Genomic DNA, 19,211 nt, shown 5'->3' on the forward strand with positions numbered 1-19,211 from the left:
TCACCACTCTGAAAGTAATGTTTCCTGATTTGGTTGGTTGTTTCATTTTATTGAAAGCTTCCTTGAGCCAAATTGATTCAGTTCAGTATTCTTCAAGCTCTTTTAGAAGTTAATGAGGGTGGATCAACGAACTCAGAAAGCGAAAAAAAAAAAAAAATAAATAAAGGGGAAAAATTTGAGAACTCAATCAAAGATCAATGATGTATCTGCTTATCATCCATCCCTTTTCTAGTTTCTATATATTTTGTAAAAGGACAACAATTTCCAATTACAGTATCAAGAATCCAAAGAGAAAAAAAAAAAATTACTAATGAGCTTTACTAGTTCAAAACAATGGAGACACTAACTCATCAGTTCAAAAGGCAAAAGAAAATACTAGACTTGGGTCAGTAATTGTCACTTCTAATCTCTATACTTCGAACAAAGTAACAAATCTTCTTTATTGTGTCTCTGTACACAATTCGAACCCTGCAGAAACTACATATGGCATCACTTTCTTAGTTGGCCACTAGTGGCTCAGAAACCCACCATTGCTTGAACCCAACATCACCATTTTCTTGTTGATCAACCATTATTGGGATATTAATATCCAGTGCCTCAGAGATGGTAGAATGGTCTTGGCTCATTGCAATCTCTTGTGGCCTAGTTTCAGAGTTCTTCTGAATGTGAGCCCTCTTATGGCCACCCAATGCTTGCCCTGTTATGAACACCTTAAAGCATATGGGGCATTTGTGCTCCTTAACAGCTAGTCCACTGGTTTTGCCTTCCATTAGATTCTCTATACATTCAAGCTTCACCAGCTGACAGTCAGCTTCAGTTTTAGGCGCGCCAGTCTGGTTCTCTTCTTCCCAGCTTTCAATCTTCTGTGCTTTACAGACTTTTCTGGTGCTATGCTTCCTTTGGTGGCCTCCAAGCGCTTTGCGAGAATGGAACATTTGGTTGCAGGTTTTACACTCGATTCTGAATTTCTCACCAGAATCATCCACCATTTCAGACTCTGGACTACTGCACTTTACCTTGTTACACGAATCAAACCCAAATTCAGAATCACAAGCATCAAAACTGACTTTCTTGCTTGAAGAACTTGATTTCATGATTCCCAATCCAACTTCTTCCATTGAATCCTCGCAAGATTCTACTTCACTTGACCCGAATTTCAGTTCAAACACAACTCCCTTTTCAATCTCAGTATCATATGATACAAATTCAGATTTGGTATCCAATTTAGGCATCTCAAATTCACTACCCTTGTATAACCTCTCCACGCAAACTTCCAATCCATCATCGTTCTTTTCAATCTGCTCATACAAAACAGCCAAAGAATCTGAAGCACAAGCATCTAACTTCTCCTCTCTAGGCTTCTTCATCTCCAAAGACTCGTCGCCATCATTTGTCAAATTTCTCTTCTTCTGATTCAATGACTTTACATCAAAACTCACAGCTTGATCATCATCATCTGAAAACTCACTAAACGAATGTAATTCACCCCAATTATGAACTCCCTTAGATAACATCATCAAACAAACAGCCACTTGTTCTACTTCTTGATCATCAGTTTCACTAAAAGATGGCAAAGATTCATTCAAGCTAGAAATCGAACAACTTGCATTAATAGATTTGTACCTCTTAATTCTCTTTGATCTCTTTTTCTTCAAATATAAGCTTTCCACAACAAGATCCCGCCTTGAACTAGTAGTCTCTGACTGAGAAGTATGAACACTCAACTTCTGAGCGTGAACCCTCATATGATTGGTCAGAGATTTCAATGAAAGAAACGATTTTTCACATTCTTTGCACTGAATTCTTGTCCTGCTACTCCCAGAGTGATGCCTCATGTGACCATAAAGCGCTTTCATTGACTCAAACCCTTTGCCACACACTTTACACTTGGCTTCTTCCATTGAAGAAGCAGAAACAGCAGAAGCAGAAGCAGAAGCAGAAGCAGAAGCAGAAGTAACAACTTCTTTAAAACCTTGAAATTTCCGAGATTTCTTGGGGTTTTCTCTCAAGCCATAACCAATGTGATCATTATCTTCACAGCCCACTTTGCTTTTCTTGTGTTTTACCTCTTCATGAGTTGAATCCATAGCCCAAAAGAAACCCTTTACCAAACAAATAAAAAAAGAAAACCCACATCAAAAAAACCCCCTAGGTTCATGCAAAATCTTGGTCTTTTTGCATTCATTAAACGAAAAACAAAATGGGAAAGAGAAAAGAGCAAGATTTTTGCAACCTAAAAACTCCAGAAAACAATGCAAAATTTGTGATTCTCTCTGCCTCTCTGTCTGTCAAATCCCTTGCTTAAAGTTGATACTAAAGTTTGAAGAACAAACAGAAACTTGCATGCGAAGCAAACAGCTCTTGAAGAAATGGACTCTAAGCTTCAACTCTCTTCAAGTATATATATTTGTGAACCTCGCTAGCCTTGGATTTAATTTTTTTTTTTTTTAAGACTATTTTTTGAATTTTTATTATGTCAAATTAATATAATTTTTGGTAAATAAACAACGTCTTTATTTATACAAGCTTTTGTTAAAGTTGGTAGAATTACCACACATGGGTACTCACGGTAAGACGAACCAAAGCACTGTCAAACCCACATTCAATGTCGATTCTCTCATTGTTGTAAATTAGTATTATTGTTCATGATTTATCTAGACGGGCCAGACGGGGGTTGCTTTATTCATTTTATATTTAACTAATCATTTTATCAAAGGACAAGTGGATTGTTACATTAATATATGTTACTTGTGGAAATCTTGATCATAGTTTAATAATCAAACCAAATTGAGTTAGACCTTTAACCAACTCAAATTCATGTTTATATTATGGGTTTTTTTTTTTTTAATATTAATTTCACGATAATATTGTCTTTCAATGTGTTATAATATTTACGTTGAAGGGTATTGTAGTCTTTATACACAATTATGTTATCTTTAATCGTCCAGGTCTTATTTAGTGATCATTTTTTTATGTGTTTTTGTGTTTGTGATCTTTTTGAATGGGTTTAAGGGAGATACAACCCTTTAAAAATATAATTACTTCGAGATTTTATATAAAATAAAACTAGGGTTATATGATTTAATTATTATTTTTAATTTTTCGTTTGTATTTCATGTCAAAATCATACACTTAAATCCAATGGCTTTATACATGAAAAGTTTAAGACATTGTTGGATATCAAAAGAAAGCAACCAAAAGTACCCTTGTGTGTAAGTGTTCATTGAACCATACTTTCATCTTTATTAGAGAAAAAGCTAATTTTCTAATTTTGTTTTTAGTACATATAATTCGCCTTCGTTTTTTATGCAAATATTCGTATCTTTTTATAACATAGATTTTTAAAAATAATAAAAATCTTTTTGGATGACGTCGGTAAACAAATTATTATTGACATTTAATTTTAAAAATTATGATAACAAGAGTCTTGTATGTTAAAAATATCGAACTTGAACATCTGAAAATGATTATAGGTAAATAACATCAAGAGAATTGAGATAAATTATAATTCTTTTAAGCTAAAAGGTTTGAAATCCTTATGTGAAAGGAGATGTATGCATTAATATATTAATATTATCCTATTACAAGATTTGAGATGGGAGTTGTTATATTTTAATGAAATAGGAGGTTGTAATTAACTTAATGTTTTTTAACAGGCTGGTCAACATTAATCAGATCTAGAAATTCAACACTTATATTCAGGATCAAGCTGGATTTGGGAGTATGAAATGAACCAATTTTGAGAGCCTTTATTCAAATAATATAAAAGAATATGAGTGAGTTTATAAGTTACCGACTCCTTAACTTAACTGATTGAACGCATTTTAAATGAATGAAGTTTGTGTAAAACCTAAAACCGATTCTAATAAAAACTAGATGCAAAACAGACAATTTATACTTAGTTGAGTTCGGATTATTATAATATGGGGTACTCACTCATTGGACCCAACTTTGTATATGAGCTTCATCATTGGGTTCATGAACATCTATTAACTTAAGCTAGAATGTTACTAAAGTTGTCAACTTTAAACAGGACAAACTCCATTTCGTTGATGTGAAGGGAGGCGAAACGGAAATTAAGTTTTGACCATTCTTGTCAGGTTGTGCATTGGTAATCAGCTTTACTAGAAGTTAAAGACAATGGGGTTGAAGAAAGGTGCATTTTCAAGGGTGTGTGGGTTTGTTTCTTTGTGCAGACAAATGATGGATCGATGCTTCAGCAAGCAACTTATGCATGCTTGGCGATTACTCAAATTAGTAGGATGAAATCTTTATCATATCTAGTCCATTTAGGGTTTTTATTTATTTATTTTTTTGATGACGGGAGATATCCGAAACAATTTATATGCATCTCAGCTAATCTCTTAAGGGTTTGCTTGGGAGTTTTATGATAGCGGTTATGAGGGTAAACCATCATAGCGGTTTTGAGGGTAAATCACTGTAGTGGTTTTGAGGGGTTTTTAATAGCGGTTTTTAAAACACCAAACTTGTGCTTTGGGAGTTTATTTTCCAACGGTTCTGACAGTTTTTAAAAATGATAAATTTACATCTATGCCCATGAAAATACCCCAACTTTAACCGGTACTTGGGAGTTTTTTTTTTTTTTTTTTTCAATTACCAATACTTAGTATCAAAGTTCCTTCCAAGTTTAATTTATTTGTAAGTTCTTCATTGTATATTATTAATTTATTTGTATGTTCTCACTAAAATATGTAATTTTGTTGATGACATTTGTTATGCTGGCACTATTAGCATACTTGGTAATTTGACTTCCACTCAAACAACTAGATTTGCTGAAAATATATGCAAAAGAAGCCAAATTGAGCTTTCCACATTACCAATGAGTTCGGGTTTTCCATTGAATAACCCAATTCATATCCAAAAACAGCAAACTCTGAAAGAGATTCAAAGGAGATTTTTTGGGGATAAAATTTCTAAACCAGTCAAAACACCCTGATTTGGGCTGTTTTATAAACCCCTAAAAAATACACTACATTGGTTTTAAATGATTTTTAAACCAGTCAAAACCAATCCTGAAAAAATCTGGCAAATAATGGTTTTAGAACACTTCAAAACCAGTCTAATTAAAAACCCCCCAAAACGAGTGAAAAAAAACTCCCAAGCAGACCCTAAGACCCTAGAACCGTCAGCCAGATAAAAGTTTCAATGACCATCATAACAACCGAAAAGGGACTCGAACTTATAGCCTCTTGAGTAATACACTCAAAAGTCTCTATTAAACTACTAAATATCTCTCACTAATATCAGATGATGTGAGTTAAATCACTGACAAAAAGTACCTTACGTGATTAGATGAGAGAGAAAGAAATTTTGTTTACTTAGAATTTAATTAGACCAAATAATCTAGTAATCTAACCTTATAAATAGTTGGCAATCCTGTTAAATGACTACAACAACATAATCACTTCAGCACAGTGGCTTATGAATGGTTTTCTGCCAAACTTTATACTTGGTAACAGTAATTCTGTGAGCGATTTAAAAATCTATACATGCAGAATTAGGAACTGAGACAGTAGGGACAAGCGACAAGATGGAGCAACTAATTTTATTGCCTCATGAATTTAAGTGTTACATTGATAGCAAGGCCATTCTTGCCAGAACTGCTACAGAAAAAAAATAACAAATAAGGGCAAAGAATAAAGCTAACAATAAAAAATGAAAATCTTTCAACTTATATGACTCCCATCAAAATCTTGACTCTGGAGTCCTCAATATAAATATACTATTTCTCAAGAGACTGATCCCAATAACTAAAAGATCAGGATTTTGTCTTGCTGATAACAGTGGCAACCAGCAGATTTAAGGGAAGATTCCATGAGCATCCCTTTTGAGACACAAATGCAAACTCCTCCTTATTGTCAGAATTATGGATCTTCTGGGAGTTGCACCCCAATTATCCCTCAAAGGCTTTCCAGCACCAATATTTTATGCCAACCATGGCCAAATATAATTTAGGAGATCAGACATGAACACTCATTAACAAAATCAACTCTTCCCCTCTTCTATAAGTATCCAAGCTTTACTATTGCAAGGATTCAAAACATAACCTATTCATGCTCAATTAACCCAACGACATTTAATACATACAGCATGTGCATCAATCTTGATTAGACTGCTTTTGATCAGTCCCTGTATTAAGTGGATCACAGCTTTCAATTTGCTAAAATTCATATGATGTGCATGAATCATCTTGTACATCATCATCCTCCCTGTAACTGCTTTGAATTTTACTCAAAAAATGTAAGTCGGTGTTGCCACCAGAGTCACCAAAGGAGTTCTTAACCTGTTGTACAGATATATCATCCACACCTCCTTCATCTTCATCACTTGCAACAGTTGAGACAACCTGAGCACCATTCTTAGAATAATCTTGCTCATACTCATCCTCAATGTCATCTTGGCAATCCTTTGCATGATCCTCCTGACAAGCGGGAGCATCTTGATTGGTCGGAGATTCAACACCAGAGTCCTCATCTTCCTCTGCCGTACCAGCTTCAAGTTCACTTACTTGCCATTCATCATTATCACTGTCAACATTCTGCGGGTCAAACCTGTTTTGATTGGCACGTTTCTGTAGGATAAAGACATTGTAATAATAGCTGACAAGGTCCCTCTTTGTTCGGGAGGGGAAAACTAATGAGAGATGGTCCCAAAAATTCTTCCCCATTGATGCAGGGTTAGAAAAGACAACTTCATGGAAAGCTTGCTCTTCGTCTTCAGTCCATCTCTTTGAGACCTCCTCTCCCATTTCACAGAAACCTAACTCCTCAAATATTTTTTCCCCAAGGTTTTGCCTAAGTTTTTCTCTGGCTTCCATAACATGTTGTCTGACACAATCAATAGAATCCCTATCAATGCATTTACAACAATTTCTGATTCCACATCTTTCTGAGCAATAATTGGCAGACATTTCATAATCAGGCATTGAAATGACACAAGTACCCATCAGCTTCTCCTCATCACCATCATCAACAATAAGGCTAAAATCCGGAGAAGGTGCAAGTTCAACTTGATGGCCTGACACATCCAGATTATCCACAAAGCTCTTTGAACCCCTTGGGTTCCATTCAGGAACATCAGCTTGATGCTCAGGTCCAATAGAAACTGGAATCAGAGGAGGAACTTCAAGAAGAGATGAATAAGTCTCATCGGATTGAAGCAAAGCCCTTAGCTGGTGTTGAGGGGCAAAATATTCTGGAAAAAATGACAGATGAAATGCTGCCTCAAACTTAGCATCTGCTTCGGCAATGCTGCTGTTTTCCCACAGAAATTGAGAAATACAGCCAGAAGTACCTATTTCAAATTCCTCATCAGTCCCATTTGAAACTTCTGTAACAGAATCAAATGCAAATGCCTTTTGATCTTGACATTTGCTGAAGCTGTGGCTGGTTCCATCTTCTTCATATTGGAATTTAGTCGATAAAAAAAAAAAAAAAAAAAAAACAATTGAAGAATATACATTCAACACTGTTGCATGGACAAGAAGATCAATTTAATTGTAACCAAATTCTACATACACGTAATTACAAATTACTTACCTGAAGTTTGAGGTTCCAGACCAGCATCATTGGAAGGATTGAAATCCATGATAGGAGCAAGGTGATTGGTGTAGTCACACACTTTTGGGTGCTTACAAGGGAACTCAAAAGAATCCTCATCAGCATAGTGTCTTTTGTGAATCATTTTTCTCTGAAAAATCAACTTGTCTTCAGGAGATTTAAAAATGCAAATCCAAAGACATATATAGCCTTAGCAAATGCTCAAAGCTGGATTTTAAATTTGGACTAAAAATAGCTTGAACCACACACACACACACACACACAAAAAAAAAGGCTTACTACTAAATCACATAAAATGTAAATTGGAACAAGCTTTTGATATAAAACTGTATGAAGTGACTATAAATAACAAAGAGCCTCAAATAATCCACCATTAGCAGGAGAAATCTAGTTTCAGTTAAGTATATTGAAACATCTAATCCTCTGTTTAGTATAATGTCAAGGTCATGATTTTCACATATGAACTAGAAGAGCACTTGACAAAAAGGGACATACAAACATATATGAACTAGAAAGATGTAGGCATCTAACTTTCACTATAACTAATATCATATAGAGTCATCTTATTATAGAGTGCAACAACACGAGGCAGTCAAAAATGAAAAACCAAAGCCAAAAGTTATAGAAAAACTCTTTTCTCCCAACAACAGAAGCATCCTAAAACTATTTCTAATCCCACTCCATCGCTAGGTAGGCAAGGCCAAGCCTCGTGTCACACTAATGCCATAGCATGTTCTCAATTCCTAGAGCATTATAGCAATATCTTTTTTTCTCTTTTTTAACTAACATATATTTCGAATGCAACAGAGCATAATGCAATGGCAAAAAGAACCATTAAGCACTCAGGTCGTAACATTTAAAAAATTCCATTTCCAACTTTTACAACAGCAATACAATATCCGTAAAATGTTCTTCAGTGTATCTACAAAGCCACAATGTACTATCCATATAACAATATAAAGGTCCTAACCGTATAAATGAAAATAAATTATGATACTAAACATATATTAAAGCATCCACATACATAAATTTCGAGATTCCAAAAAGAATCAAAATCAGAAACAACATTCCAAATATCACCATATAAATAAATTCAATAACTAATATAAATTTAAAAATCACACAAGGGCTTAAGGAGGTAGTTCTCACCTAAATCTTCCACTGAAGAACTCAATTAATAACACCAGCGGACAAATTAAAATTCAATTAAACCCAACAGAAAAAATCCCAATTTTCACAATATAAATCAATCGAAAATTCGAAGCTTCGAAAGCCCCGATAAAGTTTCAAACTTTTCAAAGAATCCAAGAAATGAAGGCTGACCCAGATAAATACGGACAAATAAAAGCTAGTATATACCCTAAGATTCACAGATCAAACAAAATCGAAAACGAATCGAATGTTTTAAGAGAATTTCGAAACCCTAACCCTAGAATAGAAATCCCAGAACAATAAGAAACGAAAGCGGGATCAACCGATAGAGGTTAAATCGAATAGAACGAAAAAGAAATCGAATCGAAGAACAAGATAATAAATCTGAAGAATTTTAGAGCGAAATCGGAGAGATTGTGATTTACAAATCAGTACCCTTGGGTAAAGTCAAAGGCACGATTATGAACGACTTTATAGGCTTATCTGCTCTGTGAACATTAACAATTTGAAATGAATTTACCAAAAGAGGTAAGGATCTGGTTGAAATTACATGATGTGCCACTTGGTGATTATGGCTCGGAAAATGATTCTGTCCGATGATCACTGATCAGTGTTCTTATGCACGTGGAAAACGTTTTGTGTGCACGTGAATTAAAAAGGTCGGAGAATTCAAAATTTTTATCTAAATTATATTTTGAGGCTTAGGCTAGGCTACAATACAGTATTACACGTTTTATGATATTATTTTACAAAGAGTAAATGACATGTACGATGTCCCCCCCCAAGGTTCCAGTGAATCCCGGTTGATACCTATTTTATAAATTCTAATTTCCCCATTAAATGGATGTCGTTAGTGACTAACATAGGGGCATATGATCTTTTACCAAATTACCCTTAGACCTTCTCTTTTCTCCTCTCCTCTTCTCTTCTTCACAGCCCATTCAGAACCCACTCCTCCCTAACCACCACCACAGCCGCCTCTTCTTTTTCTTCTACCCTTTCTTTTTTTTCTTCTTCTTCTTCTTCTTTCTCTTCTCTCTTCTTCTCTCTCTCCTCTCTTTCTTCTTTTCTTGCTTCTCTCTCTTTGTTCTTCCCTTTTCTCCCTTGTCCGAATAACTCCGAGGCGCTGGATTTGGCCGCCGTAAGCCATCACACTGTGGCCAGATTTGGATTGTCGCTTTTTCCTTCTTCTTCTCTCAACAAAACCTCAGTTTCATTTCTCTCTCCCAGTTGAACTCCCGCGTTTCCAATCCAAACGGTGGACCTGAAATGGCAACCGTTTTGAATGAGAAAAAAGAGAGATGGGAGATGGCGGCGAGATGAAGAAGAAATGGGAAGGGAAGAGAAAAAATCCAATTTTAGCCTTTAACGGATAAAATAAAGGGAACGGGATCCATTTAAGGGTGAGAATCTGGAATTTATGAAACCAGGGGTACCACTCTAGATTTCAATAAACCTTGGTGGGAACATGTCGTTTACTCTTTTACAAATTTTATATTGATGTATAATATAATGATATATTATATATTTATTAAAAAAAAAAAAAGTTATTATTTTGTTTAAATTAAGCCGTAACAAAAGATAAAATTTTATCATATTTATACATTGAACCTAGTTGTCTTGATCAAAATTGTCGTTTAAATCGTTTTAATGTATAATTTGTAGAATGTATAAGAATATCCTTTTATATAATTATTATGTCTAAAAGTATTTTCATAATGCTATTCCGATTTACCTAAAGTGAAATAACATGAAATAAATATAAAGTAAATATATGAAAATGGATTGAAATATTTTACAGCTGATATTATTTTATGTTATGCCTGAAAAAATAGGGTTGATGCAAAACCCAATCAGCATAAAAAGTCAGAGCTTAGATAAGTTCGCAGCTAGTCAAAGACAGACCACGTCACACAATGACAGAACGCATGCTCCTGTCAGGGTAGTGGGTTTGCGTCAGACCAGTCAGAACTGGAGTGATTCCACGTGTCTAATCCCTGCATCAAATCGCGTAAATCGCTCTAGAAGGTGGACAATGAGACATAGAAGGATTTGCACGATAATCCACCAACTCACGATTTAGTAATCATAATCTTAACCCATCCCACTATAAATTGAGAGTTCCTCTCTCATTCGGGGATTAGAATCTCTCTAAAGAAATAGCATTCTCTCTCTCTCTCCTCTATCTCTCTCTCTCACTCTCATCTCTCTACTCTATCATCTATCAGTCTCTACTTTATTTATTATCTCATCATGTACAGCTCTGATCGCGACTGACTACTATTGTAATACAAAATAGTGGACGTATCATTTGCCTCCTGAGTATCCGAACCACTTTAAAATGTTCTCCATTGTTTTACTCTCACTCTCTCATCCACTGTCTCTTCTGGGCCAACTCAGTATTTCACGTCGTTTGTTGGTGTCAAAATCACACTAAATATATATATATACATTATATGTATTATATCTTTCATTGTATAAATGCATTAATAAAAATCATAAAATAAAAATTTTGTTTCTTATAACACATGGTTTAAAGCTTCTGCATGGCTTAGTGCCTGCCTCTATAGAACAAAATAACATTTCCTTCACGAAGCCCCTCATCTTGAAGAATTTAATCCAATTGCCGCCAATGGTTGGCTTTTATGGGGGCCAGTCTGCCGGCCAGCTAGACGGAAGTTCCACTCAGTGTTGTACTCCTCGTCAGAAAATTTTAAATTCTGAAAATGTTGGTCGTGCGGGAAAGGCGGGAATCCTCAAGATGGCTGGTTTCAACAGCTATTTTGTTGGTGACATCTGAAAAGGTAAGTTGCTTGCTGTAGAACGGTGGAGCTATTATGCTCTTAACTTGAAAGCAAACTCAAAAAGCCTTACAGAGTGAAATGAGTGCGAGATTGAATGACTAAGAAAAATGAAGAAGAGATGAGAGATTGAATGAAAATGAAAGATTGATCACTGATGAAAATGGACTACAGGAGGGCGTTTATATTGGTGAATTAGAATTATGGGCCCTACCCATTTGGCAGAATTATAAGGGACGTTTGGTTCAGGAATGTTAGATTCTGAGAATATTGAATTCTGAAAATAGATTACCTTGAAAGATTACTGGGAATCTTTGAAATATGTTTGGTTAGTTGGTGAGTATGTTATATTATATGTTTGGTTATGGGATAATTGGTGGTATCTTATTAAATTACTAAATTGTCCCCCTTTTAAATATTAATATAAAATTATTTTTATTATTAATTTTTGAATAATTTTTTAACCCCCAATATTTCAGATTTAGCTAAAACACCCCCGCTTATATAAACTTTAATTTATGACGAATCCACCCCACCTCCTGCCGCCACCCGCAACCACCGCGGATGTCCCCGTGAGTACGTCACCGGTGACCAGAGGCTCCGCTATGGCCGTTTTTGGCCATATTGATGGCCGAAAACGGCCATATCGAAGCCTCCCAGACCTCCACAAGAATTTCCAGTGTTTTTAGGGACTCTGGCAATTTTTCGACGGTGGTCCGGTGTGTTGACCCGCTGTCGACGGTGGTGGCTGGTGGCGTTGGTGGGTGGTGGCTTGGTGGTAGTGGTGGTCTGTAAATATTTTAAATATAAGGGCATTATTGTCCAAAATTTTAATTAAACAAGGGTAAAATTGAAATAGGATATTAATGTAAATTTGTTTTAAAGTAGGGGTATTATTGTCCAAAATTTTATTAAGGATAAAATTGTAACAAAAAAAGATACCCTGATAATCTCAGAAAACCTAAGAAATGGAGGTAATCAGATTACCTCTTATATTACCAATAGTAACCACTATTGTATTTTGATGCTTCCCTGGTATCTTATATTACTTGACAACCAAACGTGGTAATCAAGTAATATAAGATGATATTACCCCAGTAATGCCACTTAACCCCGAACCAAACGGCCCCTAAAAGTAAAATAAATCGGGAAAAGGAAAAATCAAAAAACCAAACAACAAAGCAGCGTAATCAGCTTCTTTGATCTTTGGGTTCTTTGATTCCGATCTTTAACCAATCTTCAATCTTCAGACCTTAGGCGACTTTTGAATCTTTGATCTTTTAACTTCGGCTTTGATAGCTCCTTTTTTTCTAATCTTTGATTTTCGATAGCTCCTATAATGTTTTGTGTGTTTCATTATTGTTATTGTTCTTTGTAACTTTTTTTTGTTATGAAATTGTTTGAGATAGAGCCATAGAGATTGTTTGATATTAAAGAAATAGATTTGGAACTTGATATTGAAGAGATGATTGTTTGGTAGAAATTTTTTCATTTTTTTTCTATAATTATTAGGTTTATCCCAAAAAAAAAAAAAAAAAAAAAATTGTAAATAGTGTATACATGTCGACAGTTTTTGTGACAAGAGAAGTGAACAAGGAAATAGACTATGCTTATGAATGTAGTAAACAGAAATGTAGTCTTGTTCCAAATTTCAACAAATTAGAAGTAAAAACATTTTCTTGTGCTCTATTTGAAATATGTTGAAAATAATAATAAAAAAAAAAATTATATTGAAAGTTATTCTTTAAAGATGAATATAATGAAAATGCGTGATTGCCTCTATATCCTTTTTCTCCAGAAAAGTAATAAAACATTTGGATATGTTTCTTAAATTTTGGCAAGAACGTTCTCTAATTTTAGGCAAGTCACATGACCTCATGACAGTATGTCACCTGAAAATCAGTTCTGCAGTGTGCGATTTGGATATATTTGTTGCAGGGAATTTTTTATTATGATCAGTTATCACTTATCACAGTTAAAAATTAAAATTTTCATTTATTTTTAAATCTTTTTGTTTTTGTTGACTCCAGCACGATGATGTCACGGTTCGACCAGTCGGTTAGACCGTTTGACTTGTCAAACCTTGCGGCCCTGTGGACTTGATTAAGATAAATCATAAATCATGCATTTTCACACCCATTTTTGCACACTTGATTAAAACCTTGAGATAACTAGATAAAAATGTCTTACATCTTCAAATCCTCTAAAGGTACCTTTTATTCCAAGTAGGAATAACCTTTATATAGTTATAAAGTTTTTAGTCCTTACTTGATATAATTATAAATATAAATAAACTTTAAATTGTAATAAGTTATAATTTTTATAAATCTTATTTTAAGAAAATTGCTTCCACATAATAATAATTATTTGTATATTACGAAAAAAATATACAAATTTATGTTATATTAAAGGTTTAAAATGAAATAAAATGTTTATTTAAAAATTGTTTGGGAGAATGATTTATGTTTTAGAGTTGTTATCACATTTTTTAACTTGTAGGCGGTGTTTTAAAACTCAGCCCGGCCCGACCGGTTGAACCGGGACCCGGAAGCTTCAACGGGCCTGGTTTAACTTTTCTAATTCAATCAAAACCCTAAGGTTTGGGAGGATGATCGGCGAACAATCGACGGCCGGAAGGTTAGGGCTTTTGAAGAGTAAGTGCCGGTGAATGTAATGGTGGTGACGGCGTTGATTTCCGGTGAGTAAATCAACCGGAAATCGAACAAATCTAGCATAAGCAACAATAGGATTTTGCCGGCGATTGGCGAGGCTAATGGGGGTGGGGTGAGGTGGTTTTTGCTCGGGAGGAATAGGGGAGTAATTCCTGGGTGATGGGGAGGGTTTTCGACACCGGCGTAGATGAGATTTGGCCTGGAATGCCGACGCTGGCGTCAGTGAGATTTGGCCGAAATCGAACCTATTTCGGTTAGATCTTGAGTAGATTTTAATGGAAATGGGTTTAAGGGACGATTGAGGTTGCATCTAGGGTGTTGTCGCCGCCAATCAGTCGTTGGTCGATTTATATTTGGGGTGTGTTTGATAAAGTTCAAACCTATAGGGACTTACATGTAATTTTTTGGGGTGTATTTGCTGAATTTTAAAAGATTTTGTCAACCGGTTTGACCGCTTGTTAAACCTGTTAAACCGGTCCACTTGGGACCTGGAAACTTTGTCGGGTTTCACCCCGGGTTGGGTTTTAAAACATTTGAGGTATGTAATAACTTGATAGTATAGACACTTTCTTGTTGAAGTCAAAATATTTCTAACTTCTTAAGAATATTTAGAGCTTTTTGACACGAAATTTCTTGTATTTTCATATTATCATCCTCATGATTATTTCTTTTCTCTGCTTGTCTAATTGTAGCAATGACTACTAAAACAATGAATTAAATTTTAATATATAGAATTAAAACGTGAATTATAAACTAAGAAATCAAAACAATAATTTTTGTAACTACATCTCTATTAAGTTATAATCTTCTTATAGTAATAAATTAGTTTGATCTCATCATTATGATTATAAAAAAGTTATATTTTATATATAATAAGATAGATACTGCAAAAGACCTTCACATTTCAAACAAAATTGATTAGCTCTTATAAAATCTATGTTTTCATTGGGCGCATGTGATACTTGTATTATAACAAACGATGCAAGAATACATGGGAATATTATATAAGGTTAGTGTAGGAAACGGTGATACTCATACGTGGACACAACACTGCTGCACAATGTTCTGAAAATCAGACCGGACCGTCCGGTCGGACCGGTTTGATCGGGAGCTGAAGGTATTTTCGGTCCGGTATCTCATAAAAACAGATATTTACCATTAAACCGGATTGAGCCGCAGTTGGACCACTGGAATACTGCGGAGTTGCGGTCCAATCGCGGTCCAATCGCAGCTCAATCCTATCGCACTCAATCCCATCGGATTCCGGCATCGTTCGACGGAGAAAACACTGCCATTCGACTTGACGACATCTCCACGACCAAACTCATCCATTTTCAGTGGTCGTCGTCCAGCCTTCGTCACTCGCCATCCACCTAAAGTTTACGCGACCGTCAGATTTCTTTTATTGATTCCGGCGAGTTCCGACGTCGATGGAACTCCCTAGCACCACCATCAGATTCGCCGGCACCTATACATCAAAAGCCCCATGATTCCAACTTCGATTGGCTGTCGATCATCGCTGTCGCCACCATCACCAATCTCTTCGCGTAATAGGTGTATTTTAGACGGATTTCAAACTTTAAGGGAGTATTATAGGGGTGTTTTTGATGAATTTCAAACCTTCAAGGACTACAAATAATTTTACAGAATACGGTCCAACCGACCGATGCAACCGGTCAAACCAAAAACTAGACCCTTGAACGGGTCATAGTCCACTCTGGTTTTCGGAACATTGCTGCTGCATAATCAATTTCCTTATTTGGAACTTGAGGACAAGGATCCAATTGGCAAGGGGAGTATTGATAGGCCGAGAAGATCTGAACGAACCCCTAAGAAGAAGGAAGAATCCCAAGTTTTTAGCTTGAGTTCAACCAAGTCTAAACCAGCCTTTTATTTTATTTTTTGCTGTTGTTTTTTACTTCTGCTCATTTAAAGTTGTTACAACTCATTTCCTTGAATTTAGGCTAGTTAGTTTCCTGAGTTGAAGCTGATCTATTAATCTTAACTCTATTTATTGGAACGTTAGCAATGAATAAAGCAAGTATAATTTTCTTACAAACAATTGGGGTTTATCTTTCACCCAAAGAAAGTGAGTATTCCTCATGGTTTTTTCTGCTGCTTGATCGGTACCAATCATAATTTCACCGGGAATTTAATTTTCTAATTATTTTAACCAAAAAAAATTCCCAAACATAAATACAATATAATCAAAATTTAAATAAAAAACATAAATATACCTCATCACATCTTTAACGCTGAACAATAAGCAAGAAGCATGGTTTTGATACCAAATTCGAAATATTAGGCATGTAATATAATGCAGAATTTAATCACTTACCTCCAGTTATATTGTTCAAGTGTTGTAGAAAAGTCAAACGTGAATGATTTGTGTTTGAGTGTTTGAGAGACGTCTTCTAGCCTATGCCTCCATAAATTTTGTGTTGTGTGATATCTCTTTGATGGAAAAGATAATATCCTTATATATGGCTCGGCTAAAGACCAAATAACTCTCACCAACTGCCTTTAACTTTCCATTAAGGATCAAGAGAGGCAGTTAAATAACTTCTTTAAACCACCTTGTACTGCATAATTGTGGCATGTGGCCACATCAAGTCTTACAACCTTCACAACTACCATGCTGAAACCTCCACGACCATCATATATAAATTATTGTATGAGCAGTGCTCACGTCAAGAGTGTAACATGTCTATGAGAGGGTTCAAACCTTATACCTAGTAAGAGAATCTTCCATATAACAATCAGAAGCTCGAATTCAAAATGAGAGTCCCTATACTTAGGAGGAGCAAATAACATGTCTAATGTTATAAGCCGAGAGTTTCACACCCAAAAAACTAACGTATAACATATTAGGTGGAGGGACTCTCCTAATTTATAAGCCCAAAACCTCTCCAATGTGTTTTCAATATAGGATTCGTTACACTAAACCCCAACATATAATTTAGATCAAGGCGTACTATTAGGTACCTCCCTTAGTCACCGTTTTCTAACCAAAAAGATGGACAGAAAACAAATAATATCCCTAATGCCCCAAAGAATTGGCTGTTGATATACTGTTTTTATAGTTGGGCAATTTTTTCACATTGTCATGAACTGATTGAATAAGTATTCATCCGTGTGTTTTATGAAAGACCAAAAAATGAAATAATTAATAAATATTTTACTAATTGTTGTATATATGCATTTTTTTTTTTTCTAAATTAAGCCATATTACCACTAAATATAGGCTAAGTTTGTAATGACGCATGCACCCTTTGTCAACAACGTTTGACCATTACAAAACGGTGCCCAGGGGAGGATTTGAGGAGTGTTAATAGCTCAAGGGAGGTAGTTTACAGATTCTGAAACGTCGGCGAGTATTTAAAAAGCCTTAAACCTCAGGGTCGGGGGAGGTATTTGATAATATGCCTTAGATCAAATTTAATGTGGGCTAAATTTATCTAACAAACCAAAAAATGCTCTGATGAATTTACCTAAATTTATCTAAATTAATCCATAAAGTCAATGACATCACGCATGAGGAAAGCAGATGTGAGCTGGCATGCATGGATTGTCAGTGTTGACCAGTCGTCTCCCTCTAATATGGCTTTTGATTTTGAGGTGACATAAGCATGGATCTCATCAGCTGGAATTTCTCTCATTTTGTCTTAATATAATAATTAATATATATATAAAGCTGAGAATCTATTCGGGTTATTCATCATATGACAAATTTTAGAACTTAAACAATTGTTTTATTTTGACATATATGACTTGTGATTGTCATATTATTAAATTTTATTGATGATAATAAAGAGATATTAAATATTGAATTGATATTTTAAATTTAAAGGTAAAAATATATTTATTCGAGTAACACATAGTATACTTATTTTTAGTTTCAAAATTACTTTATTTTGGAGTTCTAAAATTGCCCACTCTTCTAATATTGGATGTCTGATTTAATGAGATATCTCTCTCTATATATATATATATATATATATATATATATTAATAGGATTAGAATTTAAAGATTTAAGTAAAAAGATAAATTTGTGAGATATTGATTGGTGCATTGTTATTTCAAATGTCAGATACAAAGATTGTCCAAAAGTTATTAATGGCTGCATTGGTTATCGTACATACATATTCACTCATCTAAAATTTATAGATTGCTGCATTGGTTATCGAAACGTCTAATCAAAACATACACATTTATCCAAAGGAGCTGCAGCAAACACTCCAATACAAAAAAATGCATCCATTTGGGTACAGAGCCAACGCTCTGTTAACTTTAGCCGTCACCATTGTCGCCTTAATGTGCGCCATCGCTTCTCTTTCTGACAACCTTAACACTCCTTCTCTGACTGCTGAAATCCGGGTCAACTTTACGAGTGTCTTTTATCCGATTTGTTGTATTTTTTTAGATCCATCTCTGGTTCGTATTAGAATTAAGAGAACCCAGTTGTGTTTTTGTGATTTTGACTGATTTTTGTTTCTGGGTTTGTGTTTTTTGTGATTGTAGGTATTGAATATTAATTGTTTTCAGAAGTAGACGCACGGAAACAATGAGGTAATTTTTCAATTTTTGTGATTTTTAGTATTAGTTGTTTGCTTTGATGGGTTGCTGTTAGATTTTTGAAACTTTTGATTTTTTTTTTTTTTTTTTAAAACGTTGGGTTCAGGTATGAAACATTAGTTTTTGTTTTTGTTTATTTTGAATGCTTAATGTCTGAATTTTATTATTTCGAAGGTAACTGAGATGTTTATTTAGTTTCAAATTACCTAAATGGATTTTGATATTGCAGGAAGTGTTAGAATTAAGAAAGAACATCTAGATGAGATTCTGCAGTAATGAATGATAGGGATGATAAGAGGGGTTACAAATAAGGGATTGTTTGAAAAAGCTATGGAGTTTTATCGTAGAATGGAAATTCAAGGGTTTAGAGCTGATAATTTACATACCCGTTTGTGATTAAAGCGTGCGACTTACTGATCTTGGACCTGAA

General features: G+C 34.8%; 2 protein-coding genes across 5 annotated transcripts; both read right to left on the reverse strand.

Annotated features, from left to right (window-relative positions):
• Positions 1-213: 213 nt before the first annotated feature.
• On the reverse strand, positions 214-2,327 carry LOC116113686 (zinc finger protein 91-like). The gene is made up of 2 exons (XM_031399847.1): positions 2,234-2,327; positions 214-2,102 (listed from the first exon to the last, which is right to left on the reverse strand). Exon 2 carries the CDS (start codon positions 2,085-2,087, stop codon positions 498-500), a length of 1,590 nt encoding a protein of 529 aa, XP_031255707.1. The 5' UTR covers positions 2,088-2,102; positions 2,234-2,327; the 3' UTR covers positions 214-497.
• A 3,515-nt stretch (positions 2,328-5,842) lies between these two features.
• On the reverse strand, positions 5,843-9,185 carry LOC116113756. Of its 4 annotated transcripts, none has more exons than XM_031399939.1 (3): positions 8,730-9,185; positions 7,560-7,710; positions 5,843-7,314 (listed from the first exon to the last, which is right to left on the reverse strand). In XM_031399939.1, the coding sequence occupies exons 2-3, from the start codon at positions 7,702-7,704 to the stop codon at positions 6,182-6,184; spliced, it is 1,278 nt and encodes a 425-aa protein (XP_031255799.1). In that variant the 5' UTR covers positions 7,705-7,710; positions 8,730-9,185; the 3' UTR covers positions 5,843-6,181. The 4 variants fall into 4 exon arrangements, with proteins under 4 accessions (XP_031255799.1, XP_031255795.1, XP_031255784.1 ...); XM_031399935.1 differs by having other exon boundaries at positions 5,843-7,416; XM_031399924.1 differs by having other exon boundaries at positions 5,843-7,419.
• Positions 9,186-19,211: the final 10,026 nt, after the last annotated feature.

This window comes from Pistacia vera, unplaced genomic scaffold (assembly GCF_008641045.1).
Source record: "Pistacia vera cultivar Batoury unplaced genomic scaffold, PisVer_v2 Contig121, whole genome shotgun sequence".
In the NCBI taxonomy this organism is placed as follows: Eukaryota; Viridiplantae; Streptophyta; class Magnoliopsida; order Sapindales; family Anacardiaceae; genus Pistacia; species Pistacia vera.